This window comes from Nyctereutes procyonoides, unplaced genomic scaffold (assembly GCF_905146905.1).
Source record: "Nyctereutes procyonoides isolate TBG_1078 unplaced genomic scaffold, NYPRO_anot_genome, whole genome shotgun sequence".
Classification (NCBI taxonomy): Eukaryota; Metazoa; Chordata; class Mammalia; order Carnivora; family Canidae; genus Nyctereutes; species Nyctereutes procyonoides.
The window spans coordinates 19,541,337-19,563,298 of record NW_026575142.1 but is presented as its reverse complement, the minus strand read 5'-3'; the positions used below and the strand labels follow the sequence as shown (position 1 = coordinate 19,563,298).

Genomic DNA, 21,962 nt, shown 5'->3' with positions numbered 1-21,962 from the left:
CACTTCTTAATCCCCATCACCTAGTTGACCCATTCCCCCCACCAACCTCCCTTCTGTAACTATCAGTTCCCTATATAGTTAAGTGTTTCTTCAAAAGCAAAATGAATTATTGGGACTTCATCAAGATTCAAAGCTTCTGCACAGCCAAGGAAGCAGTCAACGAAACTAAAAGCAACATACAGAATGAGAGAAGAGATTTGCAAATGATGTATCAGATAAAGGGCTAGTATCTAAGATCTATAAAGAACTTATCAAACTCAATACCCAAAAAACAAATAATCCAGTCAAGAAATGGGCAGAAGACATGAACAGACATTTCTCCAAAGATGACATACAAATGGCCAACAAATACATGAAAAAATGTTCCATGTCACTTGGCATCAGGGAATAAAATCAAAACCATGAGATACCACCTGACACCAGTCAGAATGGCTAAAATTAACTAGACAGGAAACAACAAATGTTGGCAAGATTGTGAAAGAAGGGGAACGCTCTTACACTGTTGGTGGGAATGTAAGCTGGTACAGCTATTCTGGAAAACAGTAAGGAGTTTCCTCCAGAAGTTAAAAATAGAGCTACCCTACAACCTGGTAATTGCACTACTATATATTTACCCCAAAGATACAAATATAGTGATCAAAGGGGCACCTGCACCCCAATGTTTATAGCAGCAATGCCCACAATAACCAAACTGTGGAAAGAGCCCAGATGTCCATCAAAAAATGAAAAGATAAAGACACAAACGCAATGGAATATTAGCCATAGAAAGGATGAATACTTACCATTTACATTGAAGTGGATGGAACTGCAGGGTTTATGCTGAGCAAAATAAATCAGAGAAAGAGCTCTATGGTTTTACTCATATGTAGGATATAAGAAACTGTGCAGAGGATCATAGGGGAAGGGAGAGAAAACAATGGGAAGTCATCAGAGAGGGAGACAAACCATGTGAGTCTCTCTTAACAATAGGAAACAAACCGGCTTGCTGGAGGGGAGGTAGGTGGGGAGTTGGGGTAATTGAGTGATGGGCATTAAAGAGAGCATGTGATGTGATGTGTACTGGGTGTTATATGCAACTGATGAATTGTTGAACACTACATCTGAAACTATTGATGTATGTTGGCTAGTTGATAAAAAGAGTCTGTTTCTTGGTTTGCTTTTTTTTTCTGCCTTTGCTCATTTGTTTTTTAAATTCCACATGAGGGGCAGCGCGGGTGGCTCGGTGGTTTAGAGCCGCCTTCGGCCCAGGGTGTGATCCCAGAGACCTGGGATCGAGTCCCATGTCAGGCTCCCTGCATGGAGCCTGCTTCTCCCTCTGCCTGTGTCTCAGCCTCTCTCTCTTTGTGTGTCTCTATGAATAAATAAATAAAATCTTAAAAAAATAAATAAATTCCACATGTGTAAAATCCTATGATATTTGGTTTTCTCTGGCTTATTTCACTTACTATACATACTCTAGATCCATCCATGTCTTGCAAATGGCAGGATTTCATTTTTTTATGAAGTTATATTTCAATGTATGTGTATATGTGTGTGCATATATAACACTTTCTTTATCCATTTGTTCAGTTGATGAACACTTGAGCTATTGCCACAAATTTACTATCATAGATAATGCTGCTATAAACATCAGGATGCAGGTATCCTTTTGAGTTAGTATTTTTGTATTTTTTGGGTAAATACCTAGTATTGCAATTGCTGGATGATAGGGTAGTTGTATTTTTAACTTTGGAGGAACCTCTGTACTGTTTTCCAGAGTAGCTGCACCCAGTTTGCATTCCCACCAACAATGCAAAAGGTTCCCCTTCCTCCACATCCTTGCCAACACCTGTTGTTTCTCATGTTATTGATTAGCCATTCTGACAGGTGTGAGGTTATAGCTCATTGTAACTTTGATTGGCATTTCCCTGATAATATGTTGAGCATCTTTTCATGTGTCTGTTGGTCATATGTATGTCACTCTTCTTTGGAAAAATGTCTATTCATGTCTTCTGTCCATTTTTTAAATTGAATGACTTACTTTTTAGGTGTTGAGTTTGATAAATTCTTCATATATTTTGGATACTAACCCTTTATCAGATATGTCATTTGCAAATATCTTTTCCCATTCCATAGGTTGCCTCTAATCTTTGTTGTTTTCTTAGCTATGCAGAAGATTATTTTGATGTAGTCCCAGTAGTTTATTTTTGTTTTTGTTTCCTTTGCCTCAGGAGACCTATCTAGAAAGAAGTTGCTACAGCAAACTGTCAAAGAGGCTACTGCCTGTGTTCTCTTCTAGGATTTTTATGGTTTCACTTCTCACATTTAAGTCTTTAATTCATTTTTAATTTATTTTTTGTGTATGCTATGAGAAAATGGTCCCATTTCATGCTTTTGCATCTTGTGTCTAGTTTTCCTAACAACATTTGTTGAAGAGATTTTTTCCCAGTGGCTTTCTTTCTTTCCTACTTTGTCACAGATTGACCATATAGTTGTGGGTTCATTTCTGGGTTTTCTTTCCCATTACTCTGTGTTGTCTGTTTCTGTGCCAGTGACATACTGTTTTGATTGCTGCAGCTTTATAATATAACCCAAAGTCTGAAATTGTGATGCCTTCAGCCTTATTTTTTCTTTTTCAGGGTTGTTTTGACAATTTGGGGTCTTCTGTGGTTCCATACAAATTTTAAGAGTGTTTTTTCTAGTTCTGTGAAAGATACTAGTGGTATTTTGATGGGGGTTGCATTAAATTTGCAGATTGATTTGGGTAGTATAGACATTTTAGCAATATTTGTTTTTCCAATCCATGAGCATGGGATGTCTTTCCATTTTTCTGTGGCATCTTCACTTCTTTCACCAATGTTTTATAGTTTTCAGAGTACAGGTCTTTCACCTCTTTGGTTAGGTTTATTCCTAGGTATGATTTTTGGTGCAATTGTAAATGGGATTGATTCCTTAATGTTTCTTCCTGCCGTTTCATTATTGGTGTATAGAAATACAGTGGATTTCTATACGTTGATTTTTGTATCCTGTGACTTTACTGAATTCATGTTAACAGTTCTAGCAGTTTTTTTTAAAGATTTTATTTATTTACTCATGAGACACACACACACACAGAGAGAGAGAGAGAGAGAGAAAGAGAGAGAGAGAGAGAGAGGCAGAGACACAGGCAGAGGGAGAAGCAGGCTCCATGCAGGGAGCCCAACGTGGGACTCAATCCCAGGTCTCCAGGATCAGGCCCTGGGCTGAAGGCGGACACTCAATCACTGAGCCACTTGGGTGTCCCTAGTTCTAGCAGTTTTTTGCTGGAGTCTGTTCATTTTCTGTATAGCATATAGTGTCATCTGCAAATAGTGAAAGTTTGACTTCTTCCTTGCCGATTTGGATGCCTTTTCTTTTTGGACTGATTGCTGTGGTTAGACTTTCAGGACTATGTTGAATAATAGTGGTGAACCTGGACATTCCTGTCTTGTTCCTGACTGTAGAGGAAAAGCTTTCAGTTTTTCCCCATTTAGGATGATAATAGCTGTAGGTTTTCCATATATGACCTTTATTATGTTGAGGTATATTCCTTCTGAACCTACTTTGTTGAGGAGTTTTATCATGATTGAATGTTATACTTTGTTAACAGCCTTTTCTGCATCTATTGAAAGGATCATAGGCTTCTTATCCTTTCTTTTACTGATGTATCACATTGCTTGATTTGCAGTACCAAACCACCTCTGCAACCCAGGAGTAAATCCCACTTGATTGTGGTAAATGATTTTTTCCTGTTGGATTCAGTTTTCTAGTGTTTTATTGAGAATTTTTGCATCTATGTTCATCATGGATATTGTCCTGTAGTTCTCTTTTTTAGTGGTGTCTTTATCTCGTTTTGGTATCTGGGTAATTTTACAAATTTAATTACAATATGTCTTGTTTTTGGCTTGCTTTTGTTGATTTTGATGTCTACTAGATCCGAAGGTCTATTTTCTTTCCCGGATTAGGAAAGTTTCCAGCTATTACTTCTTCAAATAAATTTTCTGTCCTCTTTCTCTTTTTTCTGAGACTTCTATAACATGAATATTAATCCTTTTTTGTAGTTTATTTAAGTAATCTCTAAACCCAATGTGTGGCTTGAACTTATGACCCTACGATCAAGAGTCTCATGCTCTTCTGACTGAATGAGCCAGGTGCCCCTGAATATTATTACATTTGATGGAATCACTGATTGCTGTAAGCCTATTCTCATTTTGCATAATTCTTTCTCTTTTTTGTTCAGCTTCATTGTTTTCCATTATTTTGCTTTCTCAGTCATTAATTCATTCCTCTGCTTCTTCCAGCCTGCTGTTCATTGCATCAAGCCTGTTTCCAATCTCACTTATTACATTCTTCATCTCTTATTCTTTTTAACTCTTTTATCTCTGTGATAAGGGTCTCACTGATGTCTTCTTTTCTCAAGCCCGGTGAGTATCCTTATGATTGCTGCTTTAAATTCTCCATCAGGCATGTTATTTATATCTGTTGGTCTTAGATCTCTGGCTGTGGCCCTACTTTGTTCTTTCATTTGGGATGAATTCCTCCTTCTTTGCATTTTTGTCTAAGTCTCTACCATCTCTGTGTTAGACAAGCCAATTATGTCTCATGCTTCTGAAAGTGATGGCCCTTTGAAGAGAAGAGGTCATGTAGTGCCCAGGTCCTGGCACTTTAGGGAGTGCCTCTGACACGTGCAGTGTATGCTCTGCCATTGTGTTCTGGCTGCTTTATCCTTCAGGCTAGTCACCTGCAGGGGCTCTCCTTGCCTGCTACAGACAGTGTTTGGTCCCTGTCCTGAATGTGGTGAGTTTTTAACTAGGTGTGCTCTGGTCCACACCACCCCTACCAGAACTGAGACCCTGCAAAACTGGCCAGGAGATGTGGTGTGGGCAGGGGTTTGTCCTGGTCTTCTGGAAGAGAGGCCTGCTGTGCTAGGACTGAGGCAAGCTTGACTGAGAAGGAGTCCCACCAGAGCACAGCAGGGTGGGGCTTGATGTAAACTAGTTAGCCAGCCAGTGTGCTTTCCACGTGCTTCCCCTATTTATGCTGAGGGGCAGGTGAGGGAAATGGTGCCAGCCAGCTTCTCTGTTCCCAGAGAGGTGTCTCCATGAATCCTGCCTCTCAGGGACAAGCTCTGAGAACAGCAAAAATCTCCTCACCATTGTGTGACCTGGCAACTCTTAAGATTGCTGTTTCCATACTGCCTGCCGTCCCCCTCCCCAGTTGTTTGCCTGTTCTCTCCAAGAGCCACGCATTGCCTTCTGGGATCTATCTTAGCCAAGTCGGCTGACCTTTAAAACACAAGGCTTTAAGTCCCATTGGTTGCAAGAATTCCTGAACTTCAACCTCTCATTTTCCAAGCTTGGGACAAACATTCTCTTTTGTATTCCCCTGTGTGTTCCTCTTTTTAGCCCTTCTCTTTAACTAGAGCTCCCTCTCCTCTTTGGTACCTTTGGTCTGTGTCTCTCCCAAACTATATCTCCATACTTTCTACTTCTTTGATGTGGCCTCTTCTCTTCCTTCAGTTGTGAAGTTTGTTCTGTCAGTCTTCAGATTGATTTTTCTGGGGGTTTTTAGGATGATTTGATAGATACCTAGTTGTGCTTGTAGGATGAGGTGAGCCTAGTGTCCTCTCACTCTACTGCCGTCTTCTTCTCTCCAAAAAACCTATGGCTGGGATCCCTGGGTGGCGCAGTGGTTTAGCGCCTGCCTTTGGCCCAGGGCGCGATCCTGGAGACCCGGGATTGAATCCCACGTCGGGCTCCCAGTGCATGGAGCCTGCTTCTCCCTCTGCCTGTGTCTCTGCCTCTCTCTCTCTCTCTCTCTCTGTCTGTGTGTGTGTGTGTGTGTGTGTGACTATCATAAATAAATAAAAATTTAAAAAAAAACCCATGGCTTTTTTTTAAAGATTTTATTTATTTATTCATGAGAAACAGAGAAAGAGACACAGGCAGAGGGAGAAGCAGGCCCCATGCAGGGAGCCTGACGCTGGATTCAATCCCAGGTCTCCAGGATCACACCCTGGGCTGAAGGCAGCACTAAATTGCTGAGCCACCAGGGCTGCCCAAACCCATGGCTTTTAATGGTAAGACATGCTGTTGTAGCTACCATAAAAATGGTTTTGTATTTCAAATAAAGTATTTAAATCTAGATTTACATTTAAACTATATTTGTCAATCTGGCTCATCTTGTCACTTGTAGGTGACAGGCAGAGGTTTGTAATTGTCGCTTGGGGAATGTTAAGGAATCATTTAAACAAAGTCAGTCTAGAATTTCTCTTAATATCACTTAGCCTTACACTCAAACTGGGAGATTTTTTTCAGAAAATCATCATTATGTTTATGTACTGCCATTTTCTTTTTGAAGTGCAGGAAATCAATTCAGTTACATTAGGGGGAAACTACAGAGGGAAAAATAAAGACTAATAATAAACTGAAAATGCTGATATTTGAAGAATTGCACAGTTCAGCCTAATCAGTCTTGAAATGTTAACATTTGCCAGTGATGATTATCATCATTATTTATAAAGTGAGCAACACTTTCTATGAAATTGCACCTTCATATACAGTTCTAAAAACATAGGCTTATATTTAAATAGATTATATGATCTACTTTGTCCATAAACCTTTAACAGAAATTTCTTTTTTTTTCTTAAGTGTTTTTTTTTTAACATTCACAATGTCGTGCAATGGTCACCACATCAATCTGAGAAAATTTTCATCACTTCAAAAAAATTCCACACCCATCAGCAGTTATTTCTTATTTGACCCCAAATCCTGAAGCCATAAGCAAGTATTAGTCTATCTTCTGTATCTGTAGCTTTTTCTATTTTGTATATATATATTTTTTAATTTTTTAATTTTTATTTTTTTATTTATGATAGTCACAGAGAGAGGGGGGGGGGGAGAGAGAGAAGCAGGCTCCATGCATCGGGAGCCCGACGTGGGATTCGATCCCAGGTCGCCAGGATTGCGCCCTGGGCCAAAGGCAGGCGCCAAACCGCTGCGCCACCCAGGGATCCCTATTTTGTATATTTTAATAAATAGAATATGCAATATGCAGTCTTCTGTGATTGGCTTCTTTCACGTAGCATACTGTTTTCATGATTCCTCCACTGCATCATGTGTGACTACTTTACTTTTGGTAATTATTAAATAATATCCATTGTATAGATACACTGTGCATTCATCAGTTGATGGGCATTTGGGTTGTTTGCACTTTTTAACAATTATAAATCATACTGCTATGAACATCAACATATAAGTTTTTGTGTATATTTGTTTTAATTTTCTTGGGTAGTATCTATGTTTGAATCCCTATAGAGTTGCGGGGTAATATGGTAACCCTGTTTAAAATTTTAGAAAGTGCCAGACTATTTTTCCAAGAAGCTATACCATTAGTGTTTGAAGCTTCCAATTTCTCCATATGCTTATGAACACTAGTTCTTATCTTTTTTATTACAACCATACTGCTGGCCTGTGTAATGGTGTCTAATAATTTTGATATACTTTCTCTGATGGCTAATGATGTTGAACATCTCATGTATTTATTAGTCATTTATATCTTCTGGTTTCTTGCAGTAATGGTTTATAGTTTTCAGAGCATAAGTTTTATAGTTCTTTTGTTGAATTCTTAATTTAATTTTGATGCTATCATAAATGTAAGTTTTATTTTCAAATTGCTCATTGGTAATATATAGAAATAGCTTTTTTGTTTGTTTGTTTAGTGGATTTCTTAGGATTTTCTGTATGCAAGGTGTCACAAATATAGTTTTATTTCTTCCCAAAATGTATTCACCTTATTTTCTTGTCTATTTGAACTGGCTAGCATCTCTAGTGTAGTGTTAAAAAAAAAAAAAGAAAGAAAGAAAAAGTGGGAGAGATGATGGCCTGTTTCTTTTCTGCTCCCTGATTTAGAGAGTAAGCATTCAGTCTTTCACCATTAAGTTTGGTTTCATTTTTTTTCTCTTTAATCCTAGACAACCCATCGGGTGTTTTTGCTGTAGAAGTATCTTGTTTTTGATTGAATGCTGTTTAAATATATACTGAAATGATTATGTGTTTTTTGTGCTTTATTCATAAGGTATATTATGCTAATTGATATATACTTTTTAAGATACTCAACTTCCTGGGACAAATCCCATTTATTCATGATGTATAATTCTTTTGATATGTTTGGATTCATAGTATTTTGTTGAGAATTTTGAGTCTGTATTAATAAAAATATATTGATCTGTATTTTCTTGTGATGGCTTTGTCTGGGTTTGGTATCAAAGTAGTAACTGACCTTATGAATTAGTTAGGAAGCTTTTCCTTCCTCTTCTGTTTTGTGATCGTCTTTGGGAAGAACAGATATTGTTTCTTTAAATGTTTGGTAGAATTCCATTGGTGAAATCATGTAGGTATGTGCTTGTCTTTGTGGAGTTTTAAAATTACTAATATTACATATGTTCTAATTGGTGTAGGCCCATTCAGATATTTTTGTTTCTTGTTTTAGTTTTAGAAGCTTGCGTCTGTCTAGGAATTTGCCAGTTACATCTAGGATATACAATTTCTTTGCATAGAACTGTACTGTAGTAAAAATGCCTCAGTGATTTAAGTTGAAAGTAGTACATTGGTACAAGGCTCTTGCACTCAGTTATCAGGAATGAACAAATGTCTTTTTATTCAAAAATACAAAATAAATTATCTGTAGGCATGGACAATGACAGCAGTAAACCATTATATGTTGTCAACTGAAACCAGTAACTGATGGTTATAGTGATTTTCTTAAACATCAGACAGCCTTTTCTTCAGTCATTTCCTTGAACTGACTTCTCTGAAGTTATGGTTGAGGAACACAGCCTTGAGCTTCCTCTCACAGTTCATTAAGAATGGTAAAGCACTATTCTAGGAATCAGAACATGCCACCTCCCATACCACCTCCCATTCCACCCATTGCACCCATTCCTGGGTCCTTCTCTTCTTTAGGAATTTCGGTGACTACAACTTCTGCCGTGGTTAACAGAGAGGCCACTCCAGCAGCATCCAATAAAGCAGTTCTTACCACCTTAGTTGGATCAATGATTCCTTTTTCCACCATATTCACAAAATCTCCAAGCATAGCATCATAACCAACTTCTGAGGAACTCTGCATAATTTTCTCAACTATCAATGATCCTTCAACACCTGCATTCTTAGCAATGGTCATTGCAGGAATTTTGAGGGTTCTCTTAATAATTTCGATACCAATTCTTTGATCTTCATTAGCTAGAGTTATTGAACCCAAGGCTGGAATGCACCGAAGCAGGGCACAACCTCCTCCCAGAACAATGCCTTCAACAGCAGCTCTTGTGGCATTGAGGGCATCTGTAACTCGGTCTTTCTTTTCATTCACTTCAACATCACTTGTCCCACCAATCTTCAACACAGCTACTCCATCTGAGAGTTTTGCCAGACGCTCATTCAGCTTTTCCTTTTCGTATTCACTAGTTGTGATATCTAACTGCTCAATGATTTCTTGAATACGTTTTTCAATTTGAGCCTTGTCACCTTTTCCTTTTAAAAGCATGGCATCATCTTTGGTCACAATGACCTCTCCAACTTTTCCTAAGTCATGAGGCTGAACATCTTCGAGATTTAGAGTCAACCCTTCTTCCCCAAACACTGCACCACCAGTAGCAATAGCCATATCTTTAAGCTGGTTCTTTCTATTGTCACCAAAACCTGGAGCTTTGACTGCCACAACCTGAAGACTGACTTTTAGCCTATTTAAAACAAGTGTACTCAGAGCTTCTCCATCAACATCTTCAGCAATTATGACCAAGGGCTTACGGTGAGCATTGGCAATTTCAAGAGCAGGTACAATGGACTGGACACTAGAAATCTTCTTTTCACTCAATAGAACATAGGCATCTTGGAATTCACATTTCTGACCTTTTGACGTATTAATAAAGTATGGAGAAATATAACCTCGATCAAACTTCATGCCTTCAATAATTTCCAATTCATCATTCAGTGTTTTTCCATCCTTTACTGTGATGACACCCTTTCTTCCAACCTTTTTCATTGCATCAGAAATGATGTTGCCAATTTCTTTGTCTCCATTCGCAGAAATCGTAGCAACCTGTGCAATTTCTTCAGGGGTTGTCACGGGTTTAGACTGCTTCTTAAGTTCAACAATTACAGCATCAACAGCTAACATCACACCTCTCCTGATTTCCACAGGATTAGCACCTTTGCTAATCTTCTCGAAGCCTTCCTTGGCAATAGAGCGTGCCAAGACAGTAGCAGTAGTGGTGCCATCCCCAGCCTCTTCGTTTGTGTTATTGGCAACATCTTGAACAAGTTTAGCGCCAATATTTTTATATTTGTCTTTTAAGTCAATTGACTTTGCTACAGTCACACCATCTTTTGTTACTTTGGGACTTCCTCAACTCTGCTCAATAATCACTATTCTTCCCTTTGGCCCCATAGTAACGGCTACGGCATCGGCTAGGAGATCTACAACTTGAAGCATTAAGGCTCAGGCATCAGCATTGAATTTTACATCCTTGGCATAGGCCCAAGTGAGATGAGGAGCCAGATGAACATGGATGCAAAAATTCTCAACAAGATACTAGCCAATAGGATACAACAACACATTAAGAAAATTATTCACCATGACCAAGTAGGATTTATCCCCGGGACACAAGGCTGGTTCAACACTCGTAAAACAATCAATGTGATTCATCATATCAGCAAGAGAAAAACTAAGAACCATATGATCCTCTCATTAGATGCAGAGAAAGCATTTGACAAAATACAGCATCCATTCCTGATCAAAACTCTTCAGAGTGTAGGGATAGAGGGAACTTTCCTCGACATCTTAAAAGCCATCTACGAAAAGCCCACAGCAAATATCATTCTCAATGGGGAAGCACTGGGAGCCTTTCCCCTAAGATCAGGTACAAGACAGGGATGTCCACTCTCACCACTGCTAGTCAACATAGTATTGGAAGTCCTAGCCTCAGCAATCAGACAACAAAAAGACATTAAAGGCATTCAAATTGGCAAAGAAGAAGTCAAACTCTCCCTCTTCGCCGATGACATGATACTGTACATAGAAAACCCAAAAGACTCCACCCCAAGATTGCTAGAACTCATACAGCAATTTGGTAGCGTGGCAGGATACAAAATCAATGCCCAGAAATCAATGGCATTTCTATACACTAACAATGAGACTGAAGAAAGAGAAATTAAGGAGTCAATCCCATTTACAATTGCACCCAAAAGCATAAGATACCTAGGAATAAACCTAACCAAAGAGGTAAAGGATCTATACCCTAAAAACTATAGAACAGTTCTGAAAGAAATTGAGGAAGACACAAAGAGATGGAAAAATATTCCATGCTCATGGATTGGCAGAATTAATATTGTGAAAATGTCAATGTTACCCAGGGCAATTTACACGTTTAATGCAATCCCTATCAAAATACCATGGACTTTCTTCAGAGAGTTAGAACAAATTATTTTAAGATTTGTGTGGAATCAGAAAAGACCCCGAATAGCCAGGGGAATTTTAAAAAAGAAAACCATAGCTGGGGGCATCACAATGCCAGATTTCAGGTTGTCCTACAAAGCTGTGGTCATCAAGACAGTGTGGTACTGGCACAAAAACAGACACATAGATCAATGGAACAGAATAGAGAACCCAGAAGTGGACCCTGAACTTTATGGTCAACTAATATTCGATAAAGGAGGAAAGACGATCCACTGGAAGAAAGTCTCTTCAATAAATGGTGCTGGGAAAATTGGACATCCACATGCAGAAGAATGAAACTAGACCACTCTCTTGCACCATACACAAAGATAAACTCAAAATGGATGAAAGATCTAAATGTGAGACAAGATTCCATCAAAATCCTAGAGGAGAACACAGGCAACACCCTTTTTGAACTTGGCCACAGTAACTTCTTGCAAGATACATCCACGAAAGCAAAAGAAACAAAAGCAAAAATGAACTATTGGGACTTCATCAAGATAAGAAGCTTTTGCACAGCAAAGGATACAGTCAACAGAACTAAAAGACAACCTACAGAATGGGAGAAGATATTTGCAAATAACATATCAGATAAAGGGCTAGTTTCCAAAATCTATAAAGAACTTATTAAACTCAACACCAAAGAAACAAACAATCCAATCATGAAATGGGCAAAGGACATGAAGAGAAATCTCACAGAGGAAGACATAGACATGGCCAACACGCATATGAGAAAATGCTCTGCATCACTTGCCATCAGGGAAATACAAATCAAAACCACAATGAGATACCACCTCACACCAGTGAGAATGGGGAAAATTAACAAGGCAGGAAACCACAAATGTTGGAGAGGATGCGGAGAAAAGGGAACCCTCTTACACTGTTGGTGGGAATGTGAACTGGTGCAGCCACTCTGGAAAACTGTGTGGAGGTTCCTCAAAGAGTTAAAAATAGACCTGCCCTACGACCCAGCAATTGCACTGTTAGGGATTTACCCCAAAGATTCAGAAGCAATGAAACGCCGGGACACCTGCACCCCGATGTTTCTAGCAGCCATGTCCACAATAGGGAAACTGTGGAAGGAGCCTCGGTGTCCATCGAAAGATGAATGGATAAAGAAGATGTGGTTTATGTATACAATGGAATATTCCTCAGCCATTAGAAATGACAAATACCCACCATTTGCTTCAACGTGGATGGAACTGGAGGGTATTATGCTGAGTGAAGTAAGTCAATCGGAGAAGGACAAACAGTGTATGTTCTCATTCATTTGGGGAATATGAATAATAGTGAAAGGGAATATAAGGGAAGGGAGAAGAAATGTGTGGGAAATACCAGAAAGGGAGACAGAACATAAAGACTCCTAACTCTGGGAAACGAACTAGGGGTGATGGAAGGGGAGGAGGGCGGGGGGTGGGGGTGAATGGGTGACGGGCACTGAGGGGGACACTTGACGGGATGAGCACTGGGTGTTATTCTGTATGTTGGTAAATTGAACACCAATAAAAATTAATTTATTAAAAAAATATACAAGAATCTAGATGTTAACAACAACAACAACAAAATACTACTACTATTCTGTTAAAATCAGGATTTTAGTGTTTGCCATCACCAGATGAAAAGTTAAGCAGCCTTTCGGTGGAGAGTAAGAATAATTGTGTACAAAGTAGAAAAATATCCAATTATGTGACAACCTTTTTGTAATAAAAATTTGTTTAAAGTTAAAATGATTTTATTATTTCACTCTTGACCTGAGTAATTTTTTCTTTTCTTCTTTTCTTTTCTTTTCTTTTCTTTTCTTTTCTTTTCTTTTCTTTTCTTTCTTTTCTTTTCTTTTCTTTCTTTTCTTTTCTTTCTTTCTTCTTTCTCTTTCTTTTCTTTCTTTTTTCTTTTCTTTCTTTTCTTTTTCTTCTTTTGCCAGTCTACCTAAAGGTTTGTGATTAAAAGAAAAAATTCTTTCAGAAACCAACTTTCAATTTTTATTTTCTTTGTTTTTTCTAATCTCTCTGATTTATACTTTTTAAAAAAGATTTATTTATTCATGAGAGAGAGAGAGAGAGAGTGAGAGAGAGAGAGGCAGAGACACAGGAGGAGGGAGAAGCAGGCTCCATGCTGGGAGCCTGAAATAGGACTCAATCCCGGGACTCAGGATCGTGCTCTGGGCCAAAGGCAGGTGCCAAACTGCTGAGCCACCCAGGGATCCTCTGATTTATACTTTATATTTATTTCTTTTGTTCTTTTGTTTAGTTTGCTTTCCTTTATACAGTGCCTTAAGGTAGCAAACCAGGTTATTGCTTTGAGATGTGTTTTTTTTTTAATGTTTGCATTTATAGTCATAAATTTCCTATAAGCACTTCTCTAGCTGCATTCTGATATACTGTATTTTCGTTTTAATTTGCCTCAAATATTTACTAATTCCTCAATTTGTATTTGATCTACTTGCCATATAGATAGGTTGTAAAATTTTCACTCCAATATTTTTTTGTTATTGATTTCTAGTTTTACTCTGTCTAGTTTCACTCTGTATTTTGTTTAATCCCAGTCCTTTTAAATTCTTTGAGGGTTTATTGCCTTTCATGTGCTATATCCTGGATAATGTTCCATATACACTTAAGAAGAATGTATATTCTGCTATTAGTGTGTGGAGTATTGATAGATAGCTGTTAGGTCTAATTGATAGTGTTTTTCATTTCTTTATTGATCTTTGTGTAGTTCAAACATCGGAAGTAGATTCTTGAACTTTCATTATTATTGGAATAATTTAGTAATTCTGTCAGTAGATTTTGTTGATGAATTGGCCTATATTTTCTTTTTTAAAAATATTCTATTTATTTAGGGATCCCTGGGTGGCGCAACGGTTTGGCGCCTGCCTTTGGCCCAGGGCGCGATCCTGGAGACCCGGGATCGAATCCCACGTCGGGCTCCCGGTGCATGGAGCCTGCTTCTCCCTCTGCCTGTGTCTCTGCCTCTCTCTCTCTCTCTCTCTGTGACTATCATAAATAAATAAAAAAAATTAAAAAAAAGACATTTAAAAATATTCTATTTATTTATTTATGAGAGACACAGTAGAGACAGTGATATAGGCAGAGGGAGAAGCAGGCTCCACGCAAGAAGCCTGATGTGGGACTCGATCCCGAGACCTGAGGATCACCTGAGTTAAAGGCAGATGCTCAACCTTTGACCACCCAGGTAGTCCTGGCCTGCATTCTTATAAAATATTTGTCTCCAGTAATATTTTTTGATTTAAAGTCTATTTTGCCTGATAATATTATAGCTACTCCATCTTTCTTATGGTTGGTTGTTTTTTGCATGACTTAGGCCTTTCTATGTATTTGCTTTCAATATATTTGTATCTTTGAATCCAAAGAGTCTCCTATAAACAGCAGCATTTGAATCATGCTTTTTATTATCTAGTCTTAAAATCTCTACCTTTTGAATAGATTATTCATTTCCTTACTAATCACCATTGATACAATTGGATTTAATTTGTCCTTTTACTGTTTAATATGTCTCCTGTCCTTTTCTTTCTCTGCTCTTCCTTTACTGCTTTTTTTTTAATGGAATTTTTTTAGTGTAACACTTAAATTTCTTTAATGATTTTTTTCTTTACTATATTTGAAAAGTATCTTAGTAGTTAAATGAGGGCTTACGATATAAGAATCCATTTCATTTTTTTAAGGGTGGGTGGCAAAAGGAGAGGGGGAGAGAGAATCTCAGGCAGACTTCACACCCAGCATGGAGCCTGACAGGGGGCATGATCTCACAACCCTGAGATCATGACTGGAGCTGAAATCAAGAGTCAGATGCTTAATTGACTGAGCCACTCAGGAACCCCTCCACTTCACCTTTATAATAACTTAATTCTAGTGAAACATAGAAATTCTTCATAGCTCTATTCTCTCTTCCCCTTGTGTTGCTATTAGTTCTATATATTACATCTTTATATATTACCTAAAAATACATTCTTTTAATTACTACTTTGTATAATTTCATGTCCATTTAAGAAAGCTGAGAAAAGGGAAGGAAAGTACATACTTAATTTGTTGTATTAAACTTCTTATTTGCCATTTTCAGTCCTTCATTTGTTCCTGTAGATTGCTATTACTATCTGGTATCATTTACTTCAATACAGCTTTCCTCCTCCCTCCCTCCTTGGTGCTGCTATCGTAAAATTCATTATATTTCTATTTGGTATAGTTCCAACAATGGAATTACAAACCTATTTGTTTAAAAAAAAAACAGAAGAAAGGAGAAGTATTCATTTATATTGTCTCTTATAATTATATAATTACCTTTATAGGTGCTCTTTTTTTGTGTGTGTATAGATTTGAATTACTGTATCACTTGCTTTCACTCTTAAGATCTTTCTTTATTTCAGTTTTTTGTTTTGTAAATGTCTTTGTATCCTTTTAATATTTGAAGATAGTTTTATTGGCTATAAGATTCTTGGTTGACAGCTTTTCTTCTTTCAGAAGTCTGAATATGTGATCCCAGTGTCTTCCAATCTCTACTATGTCTGATTATAAGTCAATGATTAATCATATTTAGGTTTCTTTGAATGTGACAGGTGATTTTTCTCTTGTAATATCAAAAATTTCTTTGTCTTTCTTCTTCAGAATATATTCTGTGAGGTGTCTGGTTGTAGCTCTTTGTGTTTATGTTGCTGTAGTGTAGGTGCCTGACTTTTAGTTGTTTTTTTTTTTTTTACTGTAACATAAATGCTTGACATTAAACTTTTGATCATTGAGACATCCATTTCAAAGACCTACAGCTTGAATGAACATTTTGCTAGCTATACAACTAGATAAAAGATCCAAGCTACCCTTACTACTAAAGCTCTGCTTTTAGAAAGCCCTCGGTGACCTAGATAATGGACTAATTAAATGATCCTGTGCTTCCCTTTCTGCACTTTAATTTTCCTTCTTATTTTAAATATGAAGAGTAAGCATATGAAGGCCTCGGCACTCCTCTGTCAACCTCAGTAAAACCCCAATTCCTTTCTCTTTCTGTGTTTCTGTTCTGTCTGCCTCTCTACTCACAACCCCACTGTATGGGTACCAGTGTGCCATGTATCCTCTAAGACTTGTGAATAATAAACATTTTTTCCCTTAAAGTTTCCTGATGTTTGTTGTTAGGGTGCAATTATATGAACCACAATGGCCTGTACAGCCCCAACATTTGGCTCTGGTTGGGAAATGTCTGTATGGGCCTGCCACAGGCTCATTTGAGTGCTCCAGGTGTTCCTAACTAATACCATCCCTGTCAAAAGGCTGGAACAAACACAAAACAGCTACTTGGAGTTCATTGAGTTTCTTGGAGGATTTAGATTAATGTTTGTTTGTTTCTTTTGTTATTTTAGGGGGACATTTTTAGTCACTTTTCTTATTTTTGTTTGTTTCTTTTTCTCTGTCTCTACTCTCCTTCTGGTGCTTTGATTATGTAAATGGTATATTTAATGGTGTCCCACATTTCTCTGAGGCTCTGTCCTTTTATTTTATTTTTTTGGTACTCTTTTTTCCCTCTGTTCTTCAGATTGTATAATCTCCATTGATCTGTCTTCCAGTACTTTGATTCTTTCTTATGCCAGTTCAAATACACTATTGATCCCTCTAGTGATTTTGTTTTTTCCTTTGTGTCACTATAGTTTTCAACTGCAGTATTTCCATTTCGTTCTTTACTCTCTTTGTGACATTGTGTCCACATCTTCCTTTTTTCTCTCTCTCTCTCTCTAATTCTGGTTTCTTTGAGTTCTTTAAACATGTTTATAGTGGCTTCTTTGAAGATTGTGTCAATTAAATGTGACATCTGGGCCCTCTCACACTTTCTGTTGCCTTATGCTTTTCCTGACATTTTGTTATAATTTGGAAACTGATTTCCCTCTTTCATTTTGATATTATGTTGTTTGTTTAATGACTTGGTGCAATTTTTTTCTTTGGCTCTATAATAAATCATCACAAACTTGACAGATTAAAACAAAATAAATTTATTATCATATTGTTTGGAGGTCACAAGTCCAGAATGAGTTTTTATGGGCTAAAATCAGGGTAACAGTTTGTCTGCTTTCCTTCTGGAGGCTCAAGAGGAGCATCCAGTTCCTTTCTTTTTTCCAGATTCTAGATTTAATCCACAGTTTTTGACTTGTGATCCTCTTCTCTTTTCAAAGCTGGTGCTAGCTACTCAAGATTCCTCATGCTGTATCACTCTAACAGTAATGTAACTACCTCCCTCTTCCATATTATAAGAACTTTTATTGTTATATTTGGCCCACCCTGATAATCTAGGAAAATTTGCCACTCCCAGAATCCATTGATCAGCAGCCTTAAATCTACCTAAAAATTTAATGCTTTTTTGCAGTGCAACCTACAACTTTTTACTTTTTTAGTGTTAGGATATGACCCACTTTGAAAAGCCATTATTCTGCCTATTACAATTGGGTAGAATATTTTCATGAAGTACATTTCTCCAATGTGAGTCCCTAACCCACTTCCTGTAGAAATCAGCCTTGGACATGAACACAGTCACCCTGGATGACATTATTTTGCATACTGGAAAACAGTGGTTCTTTAATATTAAGAATCCTATCAAATGAAATATGTGCGTTTATCAACAGAGCTCAGAATAAAAACTAGTTATTTTACATACCATTTAAGCACGTATTTTTCCTCATCAATCTACCTTCCAAATATTTCCAAGTGAGAATTGCAATGATGGTGGCTACATAGATTCATCTTCATGAAAGGAATGGTGTTATTAATAACCTAAAGTAGACACATACATTCATTACACAAGAGACTATCATAATTATTTTGTAAATGCTAAAATTTTATTTTATTTTTTAAAAGATTTAAAAAATTTAGTTATTCATGAGAGACAGAGGGAGAGAGAGAGAGAGAGAGAGACAGAGACAGAGACAGAGACAGAGACAGAGACACAACACAGGCAGAGGGAGAAGCAGGCTCCATGCAGGGAGCCTGATGCAGGACTCGATCTTGGGACTCCAGGATCACACTCTTAGCCAAAGTCAGGTGCTAAACCACTGAGCCACCTAGGCTTCCTTAAAATATTTATTTTAAAGGAAGCTTTTCCATTTTGTTGGGTATTATTGGTTGACAAATGAATTTAGAAATGATTTACAAAGCTAAAATGTTAAATTTATAGCTGTTTGCCTTGGTCAGTGTGTTCTGAATATATTCCAAGACTTGTGATATGATCTGAGTTAATTTGTACTAAGGTAATAAATTTAATTATTACATGTGCTATCAGAAAATGACTGTCTCCGGCAGCCCTGGTGGCTCAGCGGTTTAGCGCCACCTTTGGCTGAGGGCATGATCCTGGAGACCCGGGATCAGGTCCCACATCGGGCTCCCTGCATGGAGCCTGTTTCTCCCTCTGCCTGTGTCTCTGCCTCTCTCTCTCTCTCTCTCTGTCTCTCATGAATAAATAAATAAAATTTAAAAAAATGTCTCCCTGAGTGCTCAAGTGGTGCAGTAGGTTGAGCATCTGATTCTTGGTTTCAGCTCAGGTCTGATCTCAGGATATTGCAATCAATCCCCATGTTGGGCTCTGTACTCTGTAGGGAGTCAGCTTGAGTTTCTTTCTCCCTCTTCCTCTGCCAGTCCCCACTGCTTGCTCACTCTCTCTAAAATAGATAATAATAAAAAGAAAATAACTGTCTCTCTAGAGAATTATGAGAAAAGAGGTCAAGTTGCAAGACAGTATATACTTTGTAGGCACAGATTTTTGTCATAAGTGCAAAGTCTAGTAATAGTTCAATAGTCATGAGGGTTTTTTTATGAGAAATTAGATGTTATTGCCACCTTTTAGAAATTTTTGTACTGTTTTTTATTGCAATTCATCTGTAAAATGTTATAGTATTATGAAAATTAGAACTTTGCCTGAAATATTAAATGCCAGAATGTACTGTCCAGATCCGAATTAATAGTTATGTATTCATGTTTGCCAATTCTATAAAAATGGATTCTTGAATACTTTTTCATATTAAATAAAAGAACTTTCCAAGTGCTGAAACTCTATGGACAAGCCTCGCAGTAACTGAATGAGTTCTTAAGAAACAAAAAACACATGTAGATGAAACAGCATGTAAGGATAACATAGTGAATAAATCAGGATTATCAATTGTAAGATCTGATATACAAAGTGAAAGAAGGAAAATAAGAGGTAGTACTAAGGGGGATAAATCTACTTGGAAAATCATAAATGAGATGAAGAATCTAAAAGGAGAGGTGAAAGAGTCCAAGTCAATTTTTCCAGATAAATGATGTTACAAAGAGTAACCACCCAATAGTCACATGAATTTATGAGAAGGCAGAGAAAAGACTAGTGTTATATAAGCTTTAGCTTAACTGGAAACTGTTTAATGTATTAACTGTGAAAATTGTTCATTGGCAGTTCTTGAAGTGGATGTTTCATAACCAAAAGAGCTACTGAATTAGGGAAGGCTCATCATTGTTTTGATTTTTATTGGGAGAGTCAAGACTTTTCAAGGGGAACTTGAAGGATGCACTGAAATTCTAATGATTTTGCCATGTGTCTGGAACTTAAATAAAATGTAAATTTTTCTACAGGCTTGCTGCCTCCTAAGTGGAAAATATCTGCCTAACAAAATAGTGAATGGTTACTATAAAGGAAACTGAGCAAAAAGATAATATACTTAATCATCGTAACTTCAAAACTTTTTTTTTTTCTGGAGATCTTGAACACAAGAAAATGAAGGTTGTATTTTCAGTATATTTGGTTAGAATGAGTGTAAGAAAATTAGATAATATCTGCCTTATCTTATGCAAGATCTTACCACTCCTATTGCAGACATAGTTGAGATAATGGGTAGGTGTGGTTGTTCAGCATGAAAGCAAAGGGTAATAAAACACCTCCATGGTTTCTACAAGAGGAACCTTGTATGTCAATGGTTTTTCCTTGTGGGAACCTAAAAGAGGTCACTTTATTTGATTTCTTTCTTTCAATTTGCACTATGCTGCAAACTTCTCAAAGATGAAAAGATGTTTTTGTATGAGCTTTATTTGTACAGGATCTGGGTAAATAAAGATCTTGATTAAGACAGCACCACTTACTTTTTATGTATTAATTAAATAAGGTAACTAGTTTAACAGCTTACGCCTAAACAATCTTCAAAAACAGCTATTTCCTATCATTGTGGCTAGGGTTCATGTGTGTTATACAGTGTAATACTTTTAATAACATTTAATAATCACAATAATTTTAATAATGCTGAATTTGTCAATTTAGTTTTATTAAATTATAGCTAATTTAAGATTAAGCTAGTGATAATCAGATTCTCACTATTTTGTATATATTTGTTTGAATGACTTAAGAAGGGGGGGATTTATGGTTAACATAGCAGTTGAGTGGATATCATTCATAAGAAAGCAAATAACACCTATTGTGGTGGGAAACCATTTGAGACCTGCTGATTTAGAACAATATATCCAGGGAAGTTCCTCAATAAGAAAATAAACACTAGCAGAATTTGAAAACTGATTTTTTATGCCACATTAGTTTCCTTTGTATCTCTGTGTCTTTGGGATTCAGAAAATAAATGTTGGGAGGTAGGAAACATTTTAATATTCTTTTTTAAAAATAGCCATTTCTTTCAGTTGAACAGTCAAATGCAATGGGAGTAGCAAAACCAAGATATAGCAAAACACTGAGTGATTTGAAGCTATCACAAGCCAAGAGAGCAGAAGAAATAGCCTATGACGTTGCCATAAATAATACTGAGGAGGGATCCCTGGGTGGCGCAGTGGTTTGGCGCCTGCCTTTGGCCCAGGGCGCGATCCTGGAGACCCGGGATCGAATCCCGCGTCGGGCTCCCAGTGCATGGAGCCTGCTTCTCCCTCTGCCTGTGTCTCTGCCTCTCTCTCTCTCTCTCACTGTGTGCCTATCATAAATAAATAAATAAAAAATTTAAAAAAAAAATAATACTGAGGAAGAAAATAGTGATCTGTAGATTAAAGGATCAAGGGTGACTGCAGTGTTTTCAACTTTAGTAACTAGGGGAATGCTATTATTTTCTTTGATAAAGATTTAGTTATTTTATTAAAGATTTATTTATGAGAATGAGAGAGAGAGAGTAGGGAGGGGAGGAGGGAGAGAAAGAATCTTAAGCAGTCTCCACACTGAGCATGGAGCCTGACACAGGGCTTGATCCCATGACCCTGAGGTCATAACCTGAGCCAAAACCAAGAGTTAGATGTTTTACTGGCTGCACCACCCAGGTGCTCCAAGATTTATTTATTTATATGAGGTGGGGGGAAGAGGGCAGAGAAGGGTAAAAGGAGAGGGAGAGAATCATCAAGCAGATTCCCCACTGAGTACCAAGCCTGATGTAGGGCTCTATCACATGACTCATGAGATCATTACCAGAGCTGAAATTAATAGTAGGACGCTCAACCAGCTGAGCCACCAAGGTGCCCCTGGGGGAATGTTATTACTGA

The 21,962-nt window shown here is 37.5% G+C and overlaps 1 protein-coding gene across 1 annotated transcript in view; it reads right to left on the bottom strand.

The window, feature by feature from the left end:
* Positions 1–8,641: 8,641 nt before the first annotated feature.
* The window catches only part of LOC129498420 (60 kDa heat shock protein, mitochondrial-like), an 88,245-nt gene continuing 74,924 nt past the window's right edge, over positions 8,642–21,962 (bottom strand). The window contains 1 exon segment of the mRNA XM_055307750.1: positions 8,642–10,575. Coding sequence (XP_055163725.1) covers positions 8,887–10,575 — 1,689 coding nt within the window. The 3' untranslated portion in view covers positions 8,642–8,886.